Source organism: Ursus americanus, chromosome 12, assembly GCF_024610735.1.
Source record: "Ursus americanus isolate L20-20 chromosome 12, mUrsAme1.1.p, whole genome shotgun sequence".
Lineage (NCBI taxonomy): Eukaryota > Metazoa > Chordata > Mammalia > Carnivora > Ursidae > Ursus > Ursus americanus.
Window position 1 is genome coordinate 11,879,342 of NC_142138.1, and position 18,005 is coordinate 11,897,346.

At 55.8% G+C, this 18,005-nt stretch overlaps 1 protein-coding gene across 1 annotated transcript in view; it reads left to right on the plus strand.

Annotated features, from left to right (window-relative positions):
• ACOT11 (acyl-CoA thioesterase 11) overlaps positions 1 to 18,005 on the plus strand; it is a 26,453-nt gene continuing 8,448 nt past the window's right edge. Inside the window, exons 1-14 of the mRNA XM_087866311.1 lie at positions 1 to 148; positions 859 to 973; positions 1,105 to 1,204; positions 1,513 to 1,723; positions 2,659 to 2,728; positions 7,169 to 7,229; positions 8,329 to 8,427; positions 8,882 to 9,017; positions 10,783 to 10,939; positions 12,097 to 12,216; positions 14,181 to 14,325; positions 15,863 to 15,922; positions 16,721 to 16,783; positions 17,154 to 17,237. Of these exons, the coding sequence (XP_087722437.1) occupies positions 1 to 148; positions 859 to 973; positions 1,105 to 1,204; positions 1,513 to 1,723; positions 2,659 to 2,728; positions 7,169 to 7,229; positions 8,329 to 8,427; positions 8,882 to 9,017; positions 10,783 to 10,939; positions 12,097 to 12,216; positions 14,181 to 14,325; positions 15,863 to 15,922; positions 16,721 to 16,783; positions 17,154 to 17,237 (1,569 nt within the window). The remainder of the gene's footprint in view (positions 149 to 858; positions 974 to 1,104; positions 1,205 to 1,512; positions 1,724 to 2,658; positions 2,729 to 7,168; positions 7,230 to 8,328; positions 8,428 to 8,881; positions 9,018 to 10,782; positions 10,940 to 12,096; positions 12,217 to 14,180; positions 14,326 to 15,862; positions 15,923 to 16,720; positions 16,784 to 17,153; positions 17,238 to 18,005) is intronic.

Consider the following 18,005-nt stretch of genomic DNA (forward strand, 5'->3'; position numbering starts at 1 on the left):
ATGGTGACAGGTCCTGCTGCTTGGACCACAGTGGCCTGCCAGCTGCCTGCAGGAGCCTGCAAGCCTGGCAACCTGGCACCCCGCAGGCCTCTTCCCAGGCTGAGTGCTCCTGGGGCTGCCCTCATCGCTCTCCTTGATGCCGAGCACTGTACGTTCTACCCAGGGGCTCTCGGGAATGAGCTGCCTCTCTGGGAACCCATAAGCTGTTCTGGGTCAGACAGGCCTGGTTCGAATTCCAGTTCTGCTGCTTGGGGGTTAGTGACCTTGAACAAGTCACGTTGGTGTGTTTTGCATTTATCGAATTAGGTATGGGAGCCTCGTGGGGGAAATTATCCAAGGAGGACAGACCCCAGCACGAGAGCCATCCTTGTCCCCATCTGTAGCTGTGGCAGGGTCAGTGTTGGTCATGGCACTGGTCGCTGCTGAGTCCAGGCCCAGGGCCCTGGACTCATCTCAGCCCCAGGAGTAGACAGCATGGTGTCGTGGGTAGGACCTCAGACTCTGTAGCCAGACCTTGGGTCACAGCTGGGTTCCGGCACTCACTGGAGCCTCACCTGTAGAGTGAGGTGGCGATGAACCCACCTTAGGGATTTGTTGTGTGGATACAATGGAATTTGTACATGCACAGTGCTTAGAAGAGTATCTGATGCCTAGTAAGCGTGATGTAAACGTTGGCGGTGACTGTGACACTGGCCACGAGAGCTGGAACTCATGTCGGTCCTCCCACAGGCAGGTGTACTCAGCTCTCATTCACAGCCTGTTAGGGAGAGCAGGCCAGGCAGACAGGAGGCCCCCTTCCTCATCCCAGCCCGTCCAAGGTAGTGCCGTGTATGCCCCATCCCTTCCGCCTGGGGACAGGCAAGCTGGGCCCTGGGCAGAAGCTCCACCTCCAGTTCATGAGTTTGAGGATTTTCTCTGCTGCTCCTCCAGCTGGCAGCTGCTGTAGCACCGGCCTGGATCAGACAGCTGGTCGGTGACGGCCCGGAGCCCTCCCGGTCAGGAAAGCCAAGTGCTAGGGACAGATGAACACCCAGCAGAGACGCGCCTCTGATGTCATCTGAAGAATGAGGGAGCCCGAGGAAGGGCGCTCGGGAGCTGAAGTAGGAGCTGCTTCTGGGAACACTTTATTGGGAACACATCCCTAGACTTGACTGTGAGAGGGCTCACTAGGCCTCCCTGCATAGAGAATGAAGGTCAGTCTGGGGCAGAACATTAGGCAGCTGGCCCAGAAGCAGAAGGGAGGACTGAATTGCCCTCCCCCTCCCTCAAGTTCAGCCAAGGTCCTGCTAACAGGGAGTTGGTGGCCAAGAGGAAACTGGGCACAAGTGGCATCCAGGGAACCCCCGGGGCTCTGAGAGCCTAGGCTGGAGGATGGTGGCCACTCTTGGAGCTGGGGTCTGGGGGAGGTGGCCCCGGGGTGCTCTCTGCTCCCCCCGTAGCACTCAGGTCGCAGGACGGGCGTTGCCGGGAGAGGCTGCCCTGAGCTGACCCTGCCGCCCCCCCTTCCCCCAGGGCATCGTGTCTGTGTTCTCGAACTGCACGTCCCGCAAGTCGGCCTCCCGCGCGCAGACCGCCCACGGCGCCATGGCTGACGGCGAGGGCTACCGGCACCCCACGGAGGTGCAGATGAGTCAGCTCGTGCTGCCGTGCCACACCAACCAGCGTGGCGAGCTGAGCGTCGGGCAGCTGCTCAAGTGGATCGACACCACCGCCTGCCTGTCCGGTGAGCCTCTGCCGGGCACCGGCGTCCTCCGCGGGGCTCCGCGGTTGTCAGCGACGGGCACTGTCCCCCCCAGCGCCGCACTCAGTCCTCATTCTGCTCTTGGCTCCTGCTGTTCCCCCTGCCTGCAACACCCCCCCCAGCTCAGCTCAGACCCCCCCCGCTCACCCCCAGACGCCCCCACTTCTGAGGGCTGGCCTGCGCCCGTGGGTCCCCGCTCCTGCACCGTGCTGCCCCAGCGGGGCCGCCCCGACGGGCCTGAGGGCGCCGGGAGCCAGGGCCACGGCTGCCTGCCCTCCTGAGCTGAGGGGAGCTGAAGTGAGCTCGTTTCGCTCCTTGTGGAGTCTGAGTATCCTCCCACCCACAGGGAGCTCGCAGTCCGGTGGGCGCACAGACGGGTGACCGCTGCCCCCCGGCGCTGCTTGATGGGGGCTGGGCAAGAGGCAGAGTTGGGTCTGTGGGAGAACAGATCTGGGGGCAGGGGAGGGATTCCGGAGGGACTAAGGTGGAGGTGAGCACAGTCCCCAGGGTAGGAGTGACTCAGGCAAGGAAAGGAGGTGGGTGAAGCCCATGGCAGAGGCGGGGCACCTGGGAGGGCTGGGGAGTAGAATAGCCCAGGGGGATCGTTCAGTCATTCAACAGCTGCTCACTGGGTGTCTCCCGTGGGCCAGGCACTGTTCGACCTGGCCCAGCAGTGAATGAGATGGGCAAAACTCCTGGGCCTCAAGTGACTTGCAGGCTCCCATCAGGGAGAGACACCAGGCAGACAAAACCCGGATAAATAAACAGGGTCAGGGTGTAGAAACCAAGGTGAAGAAAGTAGAGGAGGGTGGGGGTGCAGGCCAGGAGGCACAGCCTTAGCTCAGGCCACCTGACATTTGCTCAGAGGCCTGGTGACATGGGCACACTGCTAACGCACGGCTTTCTTCCGACGCCAGCCGAGAGGCACGCTGGCTGCCCCTGCGTCACCGCTTCCATGGACGATATCTATTTTGAGCACACCATTAGGTAAGTGGCCCCTCCTGCTTCTTGGTCCCCTTGGTCTGCCCACCACGAAGCCAGGGCCCCTCCTCCATCTCCCTACCTGGTCGGCCTGTGAGCTGCCTGGAACCCTGGAACCTGACTCTACTGTCAGGGCCTCTGCGGAGCGAGTACAGGCCTGTCTGCAGGGGCTCTGGGAGACCCATGGACCAGGAGCTGGCTTGCTGCTGGGTGCTGTGGGGTGGGTTCTCACGGCCAGGTTTGCAGTTGGACGTTGCTGAGGCAGCATCATGGGGTGCTGTGGGACTTTGGGGAAGCCAGTGTCTTTCTCTGGGCCTCTGTTTTCCTATCTGCCGAATGGAAGGGATTAGACTTAATTGGTGCATATCCTTTCAAACTTGGACATTCTCTGTGGGTCGTGGGTCATTGGACCATAGAAAGTTTCCTAGGCAAGGACCCTTGGCAAAGCCTGAGTCAGAAGCTTGGGTCATTCAACTTCTGCTTACATACCTCTGGGAATGAGGAGTTCACTACCTCACAGTTTTTTGTTTTGTGGTTGTGTTTTAAAATGTCTGTCCTGATTAGAAAACTCTGCATCGCCCTGTGCTGAGCTTTGCCTCCATTTAGCTTTGCTGGGACTCGAGGAGCATGCCAAGCCCTTAGCCCAGGACAGGCTGCAGGGTCTGCACACAGTGTTCTGGCCTCCAGGCCTGCTCCTAAACTCACTGTCAGTGCCTAGGACATCAGACACCAAGGGCTGATTCATGGCTTTCTGGGTACCCAGCATGTTGTGGTTAAGGAGAAAATTTGGCCAATCCCTGTCTTCATTTATTTGGTACTTTGTCACTACTTGCACCTGTTCCGGACCAATGCCCATGCTGAGTTTGGGGTATGCAAAGTCAACTGGAACATGGTCCCTGTGCCCCAGGAGCTCCCCTTTGTCGGGAGGCAGATGTAGAGACATAATTTCAATTCAAAGGGGTACCTGTCTTGCTAATAATGACCTCTCACAAATGAGTCAGCTGTGTAACACTTTTTCTAAGTATCTCTCTCTTTTTTTTTAAAGATTTTATTTATTTGACAGAGAGAGAGATAGCCAGCGAGAGAGGGAACACAAGCAGGGGGAGTGGGAGAGGGAGAAGCAGGCTCCCAGTGGAGGAGCCTGATGTGGGGCTCGATCCCAGAACTCCGGGATCACGCCCTGAGCTGAAGGCAGACGCTTAACGACTGAGCCACCCGGGCACCCCACTAAGTATCTCTTATTTTAGAGTATTTTTGATTTACAAAAAAGTTGTATCTCAGAATATCATATGGAGAGTTCCTACATATCTCACACCCAGTTCCCCTATTATTAACATATTAATTAGTACAGTACCTTTGTCACTATGAATGAACTAATATTGATGCATTATTTATAATGTCTTTTTAATACGTTAGCTTATTTAATCCTCAGAACAATGCTACGAGGTTCTGGCTATCAGTATCCTCATTTTACAGATGAAGAAACTGAGGCGCAGAGAGATGAAATAACTTGCTTAAGGTCATACAGCTAGTGGAGGACCCAGGAGCCTCTTGTTCGTAACCCGTGGGCCACATTTTCTATATGTCTAGGGGTGAGTGTAATGGCATAGAGTTATGGGGGGCTTCCTGGAGGAGGTGTTCGAGCTGACTTCAGTACCATCAACACCGTATGTAGTGACACTCTGAAGGCCAGGGGAGCTGTGTCTGGGCCAGTTCTAGATCTCTGCTGCCATCACAGGTTTTGGCACTCAGAGGAGCTAGGGAGGAGAGGGCTGGGGGTAGGGAGTGGACTTGCGTGGTGAATGGACCCGCTGCAGGACTCAGAGAGTGAAGGTGAGTCTGGGCCAAGGAGGGTGTGGGTAGGAGGGGAGGCCAGAAAAGATCCTGGGAAGGAGGGCAAGCTGGGGATGGGTCAGGAGCAAGGTTGGTGACCAGGAAAGGCCTGGCTGCCCCTGAGGAAACCTGCAGAAGGTTTTTTGCTTTGTTTTTGGTTTTAGCCATTTAAAGATATTTCAAAATGTATCTCTAAGTGGTAAGAACTCCTTTTAAACATAACCTCAACGTCATTACTACACCTAAACAAAATTGGCAATAATTTCTCACGCACGTCAAATAGCCAGTCAGCATTCAGGGGCCCGCACTGTCTCCTGATTTTGTTTCTATTTTATTTTGCTTTATAGTTGTTTTTTGTTCAAGTCAAGATGCAGATAAAGTTGCAATTGGTTGCTGTGTCTCTTAAGTTGTTTTTTTTTTTTTAAGATTTTATTTATTTATTTGACAGAGAGAGATAACCAGCGAGAGAGGGAACACAAGCAGGGGGAGTGGGAGAGGAAGAAGCAGGCTCCTAGCGGAGGAGCCTGATGTGGGGCTCGATCCCAGAATGCCGGGATCACGCCCTGAGCTGAAGGCAGACGCTTAACGACTGCGCCACCCTGGCGCCCCTCTTAAGTTTTTTTTTTATCTATAGATGCTACCCTTCCCCCAGTACCCTGTCTCCTCACCATCTCTCTCCTTTTTCCTCAGAATTTATTTGTGGAGGAGACCTGGTCATTTGCCCTCTCAAGTTCTCCACCATCTGGGTTTTGCTGTTAGCATCACTGTGGTGTCATTTAATATGCTCCTCTGTCCCCTGCCAGTAAATTGGTCCTGGGGAAGGGCTTGCACGGGGCTCACATTGTTTGTGGGAACTGCCTCTCTGTGATATGAAGAATACCCAGAGGGTGCGTTGGGGAGCTAGAGACTTGAGGGTGCCCCTCCGGAGGCTGGGCAGTGACCCTAGGAAGGAGCCAGTTTGGGCTTGAGCTGTGCGATGGAAGAGTCAGGAGGGAAGAGGAGCTCAGGAGTCCAAATGGGTGTCTGCCTGGCTTTGGGGGAAGCTAGTGAGGAGGATAAGGGGAACGAGAGGAGGGGGAGGAGAAGAGGAGGATGGGGAAAAAGAGGAAGAGGGGGAAGAGGAGGAGGAGGAAGAGGGAGAAGAGGAAGAGGAGGAGGGGGAGGAGGAAGAGACATAAATATCTCTCTTTTTAGCACCACAGAAAATAGACTGTTATTTTTATTTTAGGGATCATGGAAATTTTTTCCTAATTTCTTATCATGAAAACTTTCAACACTCTAGAAAACTTGACTAGTGCAATGATCACCACCAGTGAGATTCAAGAGTTAACATTTTTTGGCTAAATATGCTTTATCTGTATATGGATAAATAAATACACATACTTCTCTCTCTCTTTTCTCAACTATTTGAAAGTAAGTTGCAGACATCATGGTACTTCTTCCTTCCACAGGTCAGCGTGCATCTCCTAGAAATGACAGTCCCTTCCATGCCTGTTAGGACTGCTGACAACAGAAATGGACAAGTCCTTGGCGAACGTGGGCTCCTATTATTTATGGAGCTCCTGCTGTGGGGCCGGGCCTGGTGCTGGCTCTGTCACACCCCGTCTCACTTGACCCTCAGTAGTCACGCATCTCGGTACTTCACAGACAAGGAGATAGGCTCAGAGAGGCAAAGTGACTCACCCAAGGTCACGCAGCTCCGTAGTGTGACCGTCATGCTAGAGCTGGACTGGAGCCCAGGCCCACGTGACTCTTCCCACTGTGTCCACTGCCACCCCTTGACAGGCGGGCCCCTTGGAAGGGACCCTTCCTAGCTTTGGGGAGGAGGCTGTGCATTTGAGGAAGAAGTTCGCAACTGTGCTGTCTATGTTTGTGAGCTAAGGCACAGAGAGATGAAGGGACTTGCTCAAGGTCGCCCCAGCCCCTGTCTGGCTCCTCCTCCTCCTGGCTTACCCTCTCTGATGTTCAGTCCCCCCCCCAACCTACCTGTCACGCTTATCTGGAGGCTCTAATGAGGTAATGCACACTGCTTGGCACAGAGTAGGCATTCTTTGCATGTTTCCGTTTTTCTTCCCACCCTCTGTCTATAGTCCCTTGTACTTAGTAGGCATTCAATATACGTGGAATGCATTAATTCAGTAGGCCACTATTTATGGAGGGCCTACCCTGTGCCGTGTGCTAAGCCTTCAGGGGTCTATGGTGAGCAAGACAGGTATGATCCTGGCCCCAGTGGAGCTTAAGGATTGTGGGCGAGCCAGGCCCATCTGTTGGAAGAAGTGTCGGGAGGGTGAACCTTATTGAGTGACAGAGGGGCGGGGCAGGTGCCTGAGGGGGTACTGTTGAGCCTCAAGCAAAGAGAAGCTTGAGCGTTCACTGCACAAGGGGGAGATGAATGAAATCATGCCTCCACCTCCCTACCTGTAAAATGAGGGGCTAATGCTATCTCGCCAGCTTGCTTTGAGGACTCAGTGACATTGCCATTGTGAATATGGTCTGTAAGCTGTGACATTCTCCTGCCAGTTCCCCTCAGCAGAGGCCCTGCAAGTATCTGGGGCCCCTCTTCCTTCCCTCTCTCCCCTCTGGAAGGCCCACCTCCTGCTTTTCTCTCCCCAGTGTTGGACAAGTGGTGAATATCAAGGCCAAGGTGAACCGGGCCTTCAACTCCAGCATGGAGGTGTGTGGGGTGGTTGCTGCCTGGCGGTGGGTAGGTGGGTGGCTGGGGTTTCTACCTGCTCTCCCTTCCCAGCCCCCAGCCTGGACACACTCACACTCACAGGGCCCTGGTGGTGGCAGCACAGTTCTGAAACAGCTGGCAGGGCTGGGAGGATCCCAAGGATCTTCCTGTCCAATACCCCATAACACAGAAGGGCAAACTGAGGCCCAGGGAGGGGAAGAGACTTGCCTCAGGTCACCAGGTCACATAGATTCCAACCTGAAACTTGACCTTCAGCCTCCTGGGTCTTCACACCTCACCTCAGACCCTCTTCAGCAGCCAGGTGATCTTGGGAAAGTGTGGAAGGCAGCCACTGGGCCTGACCCTGGAGGCAGCAGGGCTGGAGCAGGGAAAGCCCTGAACTTCAGTGCGTTACCTTACCTCCCACAGCCTCTGTCTCTCCGTCTGTGAAATGGGAGCATGGTTCCTACGCTGCAGGGTTCTTAAGTGAGCTCGGTGAGCTCTGGGGGAGAGACTCTCTTTCCCACCTGTAGATGGCAGGCCCAGGCAGCTTCCCCTAGCCAGGCCACTGGTTACTGAGGAGCCACTGAGGCTGGAGTCCTGACTGCCTCTGTGTACCCTCTGGACACCCCCCATATGTCTATCTTTCAATGTAGCCAACATTTTACCTACTTTAAGTCCTTTCCTAGATACAGTCTCATTTTCATTCTCTCCTAGGTATGCTCCCTCCCATTTCATTCATCTATTCACTCATTCATTCATATTTTAAGTAGGCTCCATGCCCAACGTGGGGCTTGAACTCATGACCCTGAGATTAAGAGTCACACCTGAGCCAGCCAGGTGCCCTATGCTCACTCCCATTTTATAGATGAGGAAATCAAGGACGAGAGAAGGGAAGTGACTTGCCCAAGGCTTTCCAGGGATCCAGGGGTAGAATCAGAACCTATCTCAGCTTTCTGGCCTCCTCGACTCAGTAGGTGATACAGAAATACGAGTCCTGGCCTGGGGTGGGCCTTCCTGTCTCATCGAGTGGTGGAGCCTCAGGTTGGGAGCTCCATTTCTCCCTTCCTCACTCCTCCTACCTTTTCTTCCTCTCCAGGTGGGCATCCAGGTGGCCTCTGAGGACCTGTGCTCTGAGAAGCAGTGGACTGTGTGCAAGGCCTTGGCCACCTTTGTGGCCCACCGAGAGCTCTCCAAGGTAGGGAGCTACACCCATCTGCTTGTTGTGGCAGGCCAGGACCGGGGTGGTGAAGCTGGGGGTTGGTGGAGGGGTGGAGGTGGGGGTGCTTCAGGGAATTCAACGAGGACGCTTCCCCCAACTGTGGCCAGACCCCAGCCACCTTCCCTCGCTCCTCTTCCCCACCTCTCCTGTGTGTCCCATGTGGGATTCTTCAGATCTCACCATTCCCTTACGTGTTCTATCGACCAGCCCCCCCATCCTCTGTGCTTTTGCCAAAGAAAGGGGACTGGGGAGATTTGGAGGACGAAAGTGAAATATCAGTCAACATGGAGACAGGAAGATGGGGATAGAGAGGGGGCGAAGACTTGTAACCCTCCAGCAACCCCAGGTGTACGATGAGGCTGGGGGCACAGGCCCTCCTGCTGTTTCAGGAAACCTGTCCTGAGCACCCCCTCGCCACCCCCACCCACAGGTGAAGCTGAAGCAGATCACGCCGCGGACGGAGGAGGAGAAGATGGAGCACAGCGTGGCGGCCGAGCGCCGACGCATGCGGCTGCTGTACGCGGACACCATCAAGGACCTCCTGGCCAACTGCGCCATTCAGGATGGTGAGCGGCCGTGGGTACGGAGGCCAGCTGGCGTCCTGCGTGCCCCCCTCTGTCCTCAGCCCCCGCTGGGCAGAGGGAGGAAGGGAGTCCCCTTGGGACGTCCACGCACTGTCCTGATGACCCTCTTGCCTCAAGGTCTCCATCAGGGAAGGGCATGTTTGGGCCTCTTGCTCAGCTCCCAGGAGCTGTGAAGGTAGAATTAGGACACGAGGAAAACCCTTTGTTGTCCACAGAATGTATTTGGATCTCTAGGATTCAAGGTATTGGGGAAGGTACTATTGAGCATGGCCTTGAAGACTGTAGGATTCTTTACAAAGCACATATATATATATATACACATAATACACATATAGACATATATACATATGTAAATAATATGCATATAGACATACATATAGAATAAAAAGCAAGACTCTCTCCTACCCAGAACCCAGACCCCTCCAGTTACTCCTTTTGGGCACCCTTCCAGAAGAGTCCCTGCCTATTGAAGCATACTATGTATTATTTAGCTCTATCTTTTTACCCAAAAGGGAATATACCGTACACACTGTCCTGTATCTTACTTCTTTCCCCTTGAAAGTACGTCTTGGAGATTGCCCTGTACCAGCACACAAAGACCTCCTGTGGAGTGGTAGGATTTTGACAGATGGAAAGAAAAGGAAAGGTTTTCCTGACGGAGAGCGCAGGCTGGGCAAAGGCCCAGAGGGGTAACCTTGGACTCACTCACCGATCTCCAGAGCGGTAGGATGTGGGGTCTCCCTTGAAGCCTGGAGGAGGCAGCTGTAGGACAATTCAAACATAGTTCAGCTGCCCAGAGTGGGAGAGAGCAGGTGGGAGCAGTTGGCCCCGGTAAAGCGGCAAGGGGGGCTCCCGGTTCCTTGTGCTTATGTATGTGGGGTCTGGGGGCTGTGGCTGGGGAGGCCTGGCTCTTCCTGGTGTCTTTGAGATCCCCCCAGAGCCATCCATCCACTGCAGACCTCCCACATCCCTCTTGTCCTGACAGCCCTTCTACCCAAGGGTTAGTCCCAATGCCTTAGCGTGGCACCCGGGCCCTTGGCTGGCCACGCAGCTTTACCTGGTGCTGACCTTTTACTTGCCCTCGGCTCCACCTAAGCCAAGGCTTCATTGCTTCCTGTGACTGTCCTACCCATCCTGTCTTCAGATCTCAGCTCAGCCCCCCACCCCCCCGCCTGCCTGTGGCATCTCGGAGCAGCCTGCAAGCCAAGTGAAAGGCCACCTCTCTGACGGGCCATACCCGATAAGGTCTCTCTCCCTGGTTGATGGGAGACGTGTGGCACCTCCTTGGGTTGGGGGGATCATATCAGCATCTGCTTCTCTGACCCCCCATGGCCCTGCCCACTGTTGGGCCTCTCCTACTAAGAATCTTCTGATGCCATTGCCCCTGAAGGACAGGGCCTGTCAGGGCAGAGGGAGGGAAGAACTATCCTTTTGAGAGTCTATCTCCTAGTTTGGTGCCAAGCGCTCTAGAATCACGATCACACTTCATCTTTGCAATCCTCATGGGTTGGGTCTGACATCTGCCCTTCACCAATGAGAAGACTGAGGGTCAGAGAGGTTCCCTGACTGGCCATGGTCATACAACCTGTGTAGGGTGGTGCTGAGGTTCAGACCCAGGTGTGTCTTCTCTGCAAGTGGGTGTCCCGCCCGCTGCCCCGCGACAACCTCACCTGCCGCATCCCAAGTCCTCCTGTTCCTAACCCGGGGCTGGCACTCTCAGTGCCTCCCTCTGCCCTTCCTGGGTCAGATCTGGAGAGCAGAGACTGCAGCTGCATGGTGCCGGCCGAGAAGACCCGCGTGGAGAGCGTGGAGCTGGTCCTGCCCCCCCATGCCAATCACCAAGGCAATACCTTCGGGGGCCAGATCATGGCCTGGATGGAGAATGTGGCCACCATTGCAGCCAGGTGAGGGGTGGGTGCACTGCCTTCCCCCTCACTCTCCCTCTTTTCCTTGGCCGGCTCCCTCTGGGGGAGAAACCCCAGCTTGGTGTTGGCATTCAAGGCTTCAGGAGTTTGGCTGTTCTGTTAGGGAAACCTAGGGCTTTCAGACCGGGAGAGCCAGAGAGGAGGGATTTTTCTGTGAGCCGGCCGTTCCCTCCTCGACTTAGAAAACCTCCGCAGTCCTCATCACCTGCGTGGGAAATGCCACGCCCCTGGCTGGCCCGGTGCTAGGCGCTAGGCCTCCCCTTGGCCTGGCCCTGCCTGCTGCTTCCTGTATCTTATGCTCCCTGCCATTCCCATCCTCCGCATTCCCAGCCCTGCCTTTGCTCATGCTCTACCCCACCCCCCATGCCACTTCCTCTCCTTTTGGTCTGCTAAAGTCTACGAAGCCTCTGTAACTCTTCCCTTCTCCCTAGCGGTGAAAACAATTCCTTCCTTCTTCCAGAATCTCTGCACTTGTCCGGGGCTTGTTCTCTAGATATGGGGGTATTTTTTTATAGCTATGATAACTGACATTCACTGACTGACCCTCATACCTCTATGACTTTGTATTTGCTGTTCCCTCTGCCAGGAGTGCCCTCTTCAACCCATGTCTTCCTCAGCCAGGGGAATTACTCCTCACCTCTAAAGAGCCTGGCTCAAGTGGTCCCTCCCCTGTGTTGCCCCCGTGGGACCCAGTGCATAAGCAATGCCATTTCGGGCAGCCCGGTCTATGTGTGTGATAAGATCTCAGAGGAGAGTCACAGCCCAGATAGTCAGGGAAGGCTTCCCGGGGAAGAGCTCTTGAGCTGGACCTTGAATGACAAGTAGCTTTGGGTAAGGGGAGGGCTTCTGGCAGTAGAAGCAGCAGGTGCTGGGGTTTAAAGGGAAAACGGGGGAAGGATTAACCCAAGCCCTGTCCTTTCATCTGTCGCCTCAAGCTCAGCTGCTTGCTAGCCGTGCATAGACCTGAGTGTTCTAAGCTGTGAAATGGGACTTTAGTTCTGTTTCTGTGAGCAGAACTGTCCGGGTTGGGTGGGAGTGGCTGGGTCTGTTGCTGGGGGAGGGGGAGAGGCTGGCGCGGGCCTGTGGCTGAAGCACTGGGGCATTTATCCTGTCTCCCCGACCCTGGCCTCCTCCAGCCGGCTGTGCCGTGCCCACCCTACGCTGAAGGCCATTGAGATGTTCCACTTCCGGGGCCCTTCCCAAGTTGGGGACCGCCTGGTGCTCAAAGCCATTGTGAACAACGCCTTCAAGCATAGGTAAGGGGCGGGACCAGGGCCCCCTGGGATTGAGGGCTCTTCCTGACCCAAGAAGGGGCCCAGTTGCAAAACTGCCAGGGACCCTTTCCCCTGCAGTTGAGGCCCATGAGGTCTAAACCCTGCCCAGCTGCTAGGTGCCTTCACCGTGACCAAGATGCAGCTCTGCTCTTCCCTCCTCTGGGCTCCCCAGCCCTGTGGCTCCTGCGGTCTCAGATCATACCCTGTGCTCAGCGTGTCACTGTCTCTCTTCCCAGCTCCTGCCTCTGGGCCTGGCGTACTGTGCGTGCTCACATCATAGGGCCCCCTCTTGCCAGTGTTCCCTCATTTATCAAATCCTTCCCCACCTTTCTCTGAAAACAACAATTTGTTCCCGGAGCCCTTAATTTGGAGTGAATCCTGATACCTCCGAGAAAGCTTGCTTTAAATATGTATCTGTGTTGGTGATTTCAAAGGTCATAATGTAGCTGTTAAAAGTGAGGAAGCCACAGGGCACCTGGGCAGCTCAGTCCTTTAAGTGGCTGCAGTTCGGCTCAGGTCATGATCCCAGGGTCCTGGGACTGAGCCCTGCATTGGTCTCCCTGCTTCTCCCTCTCCTTCTGCCCTTCCCCATGTTCATGCTCTCTCTCTCTCAAATAAATAACTAAAATCTTAAAAAAAAAAAAAAAAAAAAAAGTGAGGGAGCCAGGCTCTCTGGTTTCGAGTTTGGCTCACCTTTTACTGGCTGTGTGGCTTAAGGCACGTCACTGAACATCTCTGAATTTCAGTTCTTTTTTTTTCTTCTGTCTTTCTTTTTCTTATAACTGTACTCTTTATTTATTTCAGGGAGATAAAGAGAGCCTGTGAGCAGGGTGGGGTGTGCGGGGTTTAGGGTGGGGTCAGGGGAGGACCGAGGCAGAGGGAGAGAGAATCACAAGCACGCTTCACGCTCAGTGTGCAGTCCCACACGGGGCTCCAGCCCACGGCCCCGAGATCCTGACCTGAGCCGAAATCAAGAGTCAGATGCTCAGCCGCCTGAGCCGCCCGGACGCCCCCCTTGAGCTTCGGTTGTTTTGCCCATGAAATGGGGCTCGCCACAGCTACATCATAGTTGTGAGGACTCAGTGCGGTCTTACGGGTGGCAGGCCAGAGAAGGTGTGCGGTGCAGGATCATTGTCACTGTCACGGTCATTACTCACCGTCTGACCGGCGCACGGTCTGCTGCCGTGGGGGGGAGGGCCCTGAACATGGAACGGCAAGGCCCCCTTCCAGTCCAACTTCCCTTCCTGGCTGTTGTGTGACCTTGGCCCAGTGACTGTCCTGTCCTAGGTCTTGGTTCCCCCTCCGCATACCGTCCGCATGCTGGGATCGTAGAGCTTCCTAAGCGAGGGGAATGGGGTGGCTGCTTGTTTGTAATTCATGAAGACAGATATACAGAAACGGCAACAACCGAACTGTCAGGAGCACGGCTGTTAGAGCCCTTGTGAAGATGTGCGTAAGGGACATTTTTTCCAAGTAGAGTCTGCGCCCCCACCTTCTTGCTCATGTCCTTCCAGAATCCTTTGCAGTTTACACTGCATATTGTATACATATGTGTACATATACACGTGTGTCTGTATTATGTACATATATATTATATATACACATGTGTGTATGTTTATATATATATTTATGTATTGCCCCATTCCCCACCTGTTAGCCCATGAGCGCGTGGACCAAACCAGTTTACTCATTTCTGTGGTCCCAACGACTAGCACAGGCCCAGGCATGTAGAAAGTGCTCTGTAAACACTGAGGAAAGGGAACAGTTTCGGGTTTCCTACCAGAGGCATTCTGAGCTGGGCTGCTGGGAGAGCTGCAGGAGTGTGCGTGTGTGCACAGGTGTGCGTGTGTGTGCGTGCGTGCATGTGCGTGTATGTGTGTGTTGGGGAGGGGACTCGGGCTCAGGAAGGTCCGTCCAGCATGGAAGCAGCCGTCCCTCTCCTTCAGCATGGAGGTGGGCGTGTGCGTGGAGGCTTACCGCCAGGAGGCCGAGACCCATCGGCGGCACATCAACAGTGCCTTCATGACCTTCGTGGTCCTGGACGCGGATGACCAGCCTCGGACACTGCCCTGGATTCAGCCCCAGCCTGGGGTGAGTGGCGCCCTGCCCCAGCACCAGCTCTTCTCCCTCTCTGCCTGGGGTGGTGGGGCCTGCTAGTCTCTGACACAGCCAGGGAGTGATGGGCTCAGCCCTGCCCCTCTGCCGGCACACAGCCAGCTTGCAGTGCCCTGTGACCCCCAGAGATGCCCCTTGTGCAAGGCAGGCACGCCTGGGTCTGTCTGAAAGAACTCGGCCGTGCACAGTTAGCTCAGTTAGGTGGTAACAGGCGTTCATGAGCCTGCGGAATTGGAGGAGGCTTTGGGGTCAGAAGTGGGTTGGAACTCCCCTCTGCCACGGTCTACTGGGCGCCCTCTGCAAGTTTCCAGTCCCCGCCTGTAAAGCAGGTGTATCTGTACTCCTGCCTCACGGGGACGTTGTGCGGGGTGCCTGAGGGGCACTGACCCTGTGCCTGGCTAAGCCCCGTAGGCACTCAGTAAGTGGTGGCCTTTAGCAGGAGGTGACAGGAGAGCAAGAGGCATAAGGACAAGAGTCAGGGGCTTGGGTTCAAAGCCTGTCTCTTAAAAAATGCCATCTTGGGTCTCCTGTGGGCCAGTTCCGGGCTTCCTTCCAGGGGGCTGAGGGGTGACCTTGGAGAGGCATTCCCTCTCTCTAGGAAGGTCCCCTGCCCTGCCTGCCTGCCTCACAGGGCCGAGAATTGGCTGTGAAAACCCCCCACTCCGCAGCTGGGCATTGGCAGGGGCCGGGGGTGGGAGGAGCCCGGCAGACGAGGGGTGGCGAACAGTTCACAAGTGCGTCCTAGCCTGTGCCAGTTGATGCTTGTGAGTGGGGAGACATCAGAAGCAGTGGTTAAGAGGGTGAGCTCTGGGTCAGGCCGTCAGGGTTCTGTTCCTGGCCCCACTTCTTACGCCTGTGACCTTGGGTAAGCCACTCGCTTTTTTTTTTTTTTTAAGATTTTATTTATTTATTTGACAGAGATAGAGACAGCCAGCGAGAGAGGGAACACAAGCAGGGGGAGTGGGAGAGGAAGAAGCAGGCTCCTAGTGGAGGAGCCTGATGTGGGGCTCGATCCCAGAACACCGGGATCACGCCCTGAGCTGAAGGCAGACGCTTAACGACTGCGCCACCCAGGCGCCCCAAGCCACTCACTTTTCTGTGCCTCAGTTTCCTCCTCTGTAAAATGGGGACAAGAGGGTTGTGGCAAGACTTGACATTCTGCACAGAAGGTGCTTTAGAAGAGTGCCTGGTAGCAGCAAGTGCCCAGGAATGTCTGTGCCCTTTGCGATCCCTTTGTGCAGAGGAGGACGCCGAGGTCAGCGAGGGCAGGTGGTGTTCCCAGAGTCAGTCAGAGAGTCTGGGGGAAGCTGGGGCTGGAGCTCAGAGCCTCGGCCCTCTCCTGTCCGGGTTCCTTTGCCTGCAGCTGCCCCCATGAGACCTGAGCTCCACGTTAGGGCTGCAGGGGCTCCTCGGGCCTTGGGGGGCAGACAGCAACATGGGAGTGGGAGTGGGGAGGAGGGCATAAGCCGCTCGTCTGGCCCACACCACAGTCTGTCTCTGCATCTCTCCCCAGGATGGCGAGCGGCGCTACCGAGAGGCTAGTGCCAGGAAGAAGATCCGACTGGACAGGCGAGTGTGGGTTGGGTGGTGGGAGGGGACACGGGTTCAGGGCTGTCCGCCTGCTCCCCAGGCCCCAGGGACCGGCATTCCTTCAGTGCTGCCCCTGTGCTGGATGCTGGGCTGGGCCCTTTACGTCCACGCACCTCTCTACCCGGTGGTCTTCCTGGCCCATAGTCCAGGCGAGGACACTGAGGACAGACGGATTAGGCAGCCATGGGCACACCGATAGGAATGATGGGCAGAGGGAGAATTTGAACCTGGCGGGATCCGGCCACTTCTGAATCCTGGGTTCCTCCCATGGACCCTGATGAGTGTTGGGCAGATGAAGAAGGGTCCCGAGAGTAGAGGCAGTTGCTCGAGAAACACAGCGGGGTGTGAACCCCTGCTGCCGAAGCATTGCCAGACCGGAAAATGCGGGAAATACACTGGGGTTTGCCTTCTGTGCGAATAGGAGAAGTGTGCATCCACGGAGCACGTCCCATAGGCCGACCCCCCATGCTCATGACGACCGCATGAGGCAGGTGCGACACCCACCCCCACTGCTGAGGCACGAGGGCGAAGCTGCTTTAGCCAGAGTCAATTGCTCAGCGAGGGCGTGGGGACCGAGCTTCCCCCGGCACCCCACCCCGGCCTCAGTCTGCTTCTGAACGAGTTTGCATGCTCTTAGCTCCCGTTTTCTTGGTGCCCAGCCCGTCTCCTTGGCCAGACAGGATTCCCTGCCCCGCTGCTGGGCTAAGCACCAGGAGCGAAGTCTTCTGAAAGACGTGGGCTACCCGGGGACCATGGTTGTCCTCTTTTCTCTCCCAGGAAGTACATCGTATCCTGTAAACAGGCAGAAATGCCCCTGTCTGTCCCCTGGGACCCTAGCAACCAGGTAAGGCCTTCCTCTCTGAGGGGACAGTCCACAGGCCCATGATGGGGGCGGGTGGGGACCCTGACTCTCCGTTCTTGTCAGAATGGGTTTGGAAGTAGGCCTGAGGGGACAGGATACTGTGTCCTGATTCAAGATTGGTACAGTTGGCAAAGGGCTTTCCTCTGTCCCTGTTTGGCGGGAGAGAGCTGAGAGCCTGAGAAGAGGGTCACACAGCGAGTCTGCCCGAGGCTGGGCCTCCTGTCCCAAAGCCCAGGGCCCGGCACCCACCCCCCTTCACGGCCCAATGTCCTGTCCCCTGGTCCAGCGTGGCCCCGGGCCAGAGCTGCCGGGGAAGGCAAGCAGGTGAGGCTCCTCCGTGTGCTCTGTCCAGGTGTGCCTGAGTTACAACAATGTCTCCTCCCTGAAGATGCTCGTGGCCAAGGACAACTGGGTGCTGTCTTCGGAGGTCAACCAGGTAGCTGACCCCACCCACCGGCAGAGGCGGCTGACCTCAAGCAGCAGATCTCAAACCGCTTGTGTCAAAAGGGGATTTTTTTAAAAAATATTTTATTTATTTATTTGAGAGAGACAGTAGGGCGAGAGAGAGAGCACACGAGTGGGGGTGGGGGCAGAGGGAGAGGGAGAAGCAGACTCCCCGCTGAGCAGGGAGCTCAATGTAGGACTTGGTCCCAGGACCCCGAGATCATGATCCGAGCCAAAGGCAGACGCTTCTGACTGAGCCACCCAGGCGGCCCCAAAAGGGGATTTCTTAAAAGGAATTGGATGAGACTGTGAAACCAGCCCAGTTATAGAAACACAGCTGCTCCCACAGGACCTGGATTGGAGAACCCCCAAATCTTTCTCTCCTGCCCACCCACCATCTGGCCCCCAACCCCTCATCTCTGCTGTCCTCTGCCCTGTGGCTTCCTCCCTCCGTCTCCTCCTTTCTCCCTGCAGAGATAGGGCCAATGCACAAGCCTGGGTTGAGGAAAGATGTGAGTTCTGCCTGTGCCCTGGGGAGAGTCACTTTCCCACCTGTGACATTAGGCACTTCAACAGGGGCCTGGCTCTGAGGACCCGTTCCATTGTTGCCTTAGTCACTGCTTCCTCATGCACGCTCCTGTCCACCTGTGCTGAATTCTCTCAACAGCCCATTTTCAAGGGGGTGGGACTAAGGCTCAGAGAGGTTGAGTTCCTTTTTCACAGTCACACAGCAAGTCAGTGGCAGCCCTGAGCTTGCAGC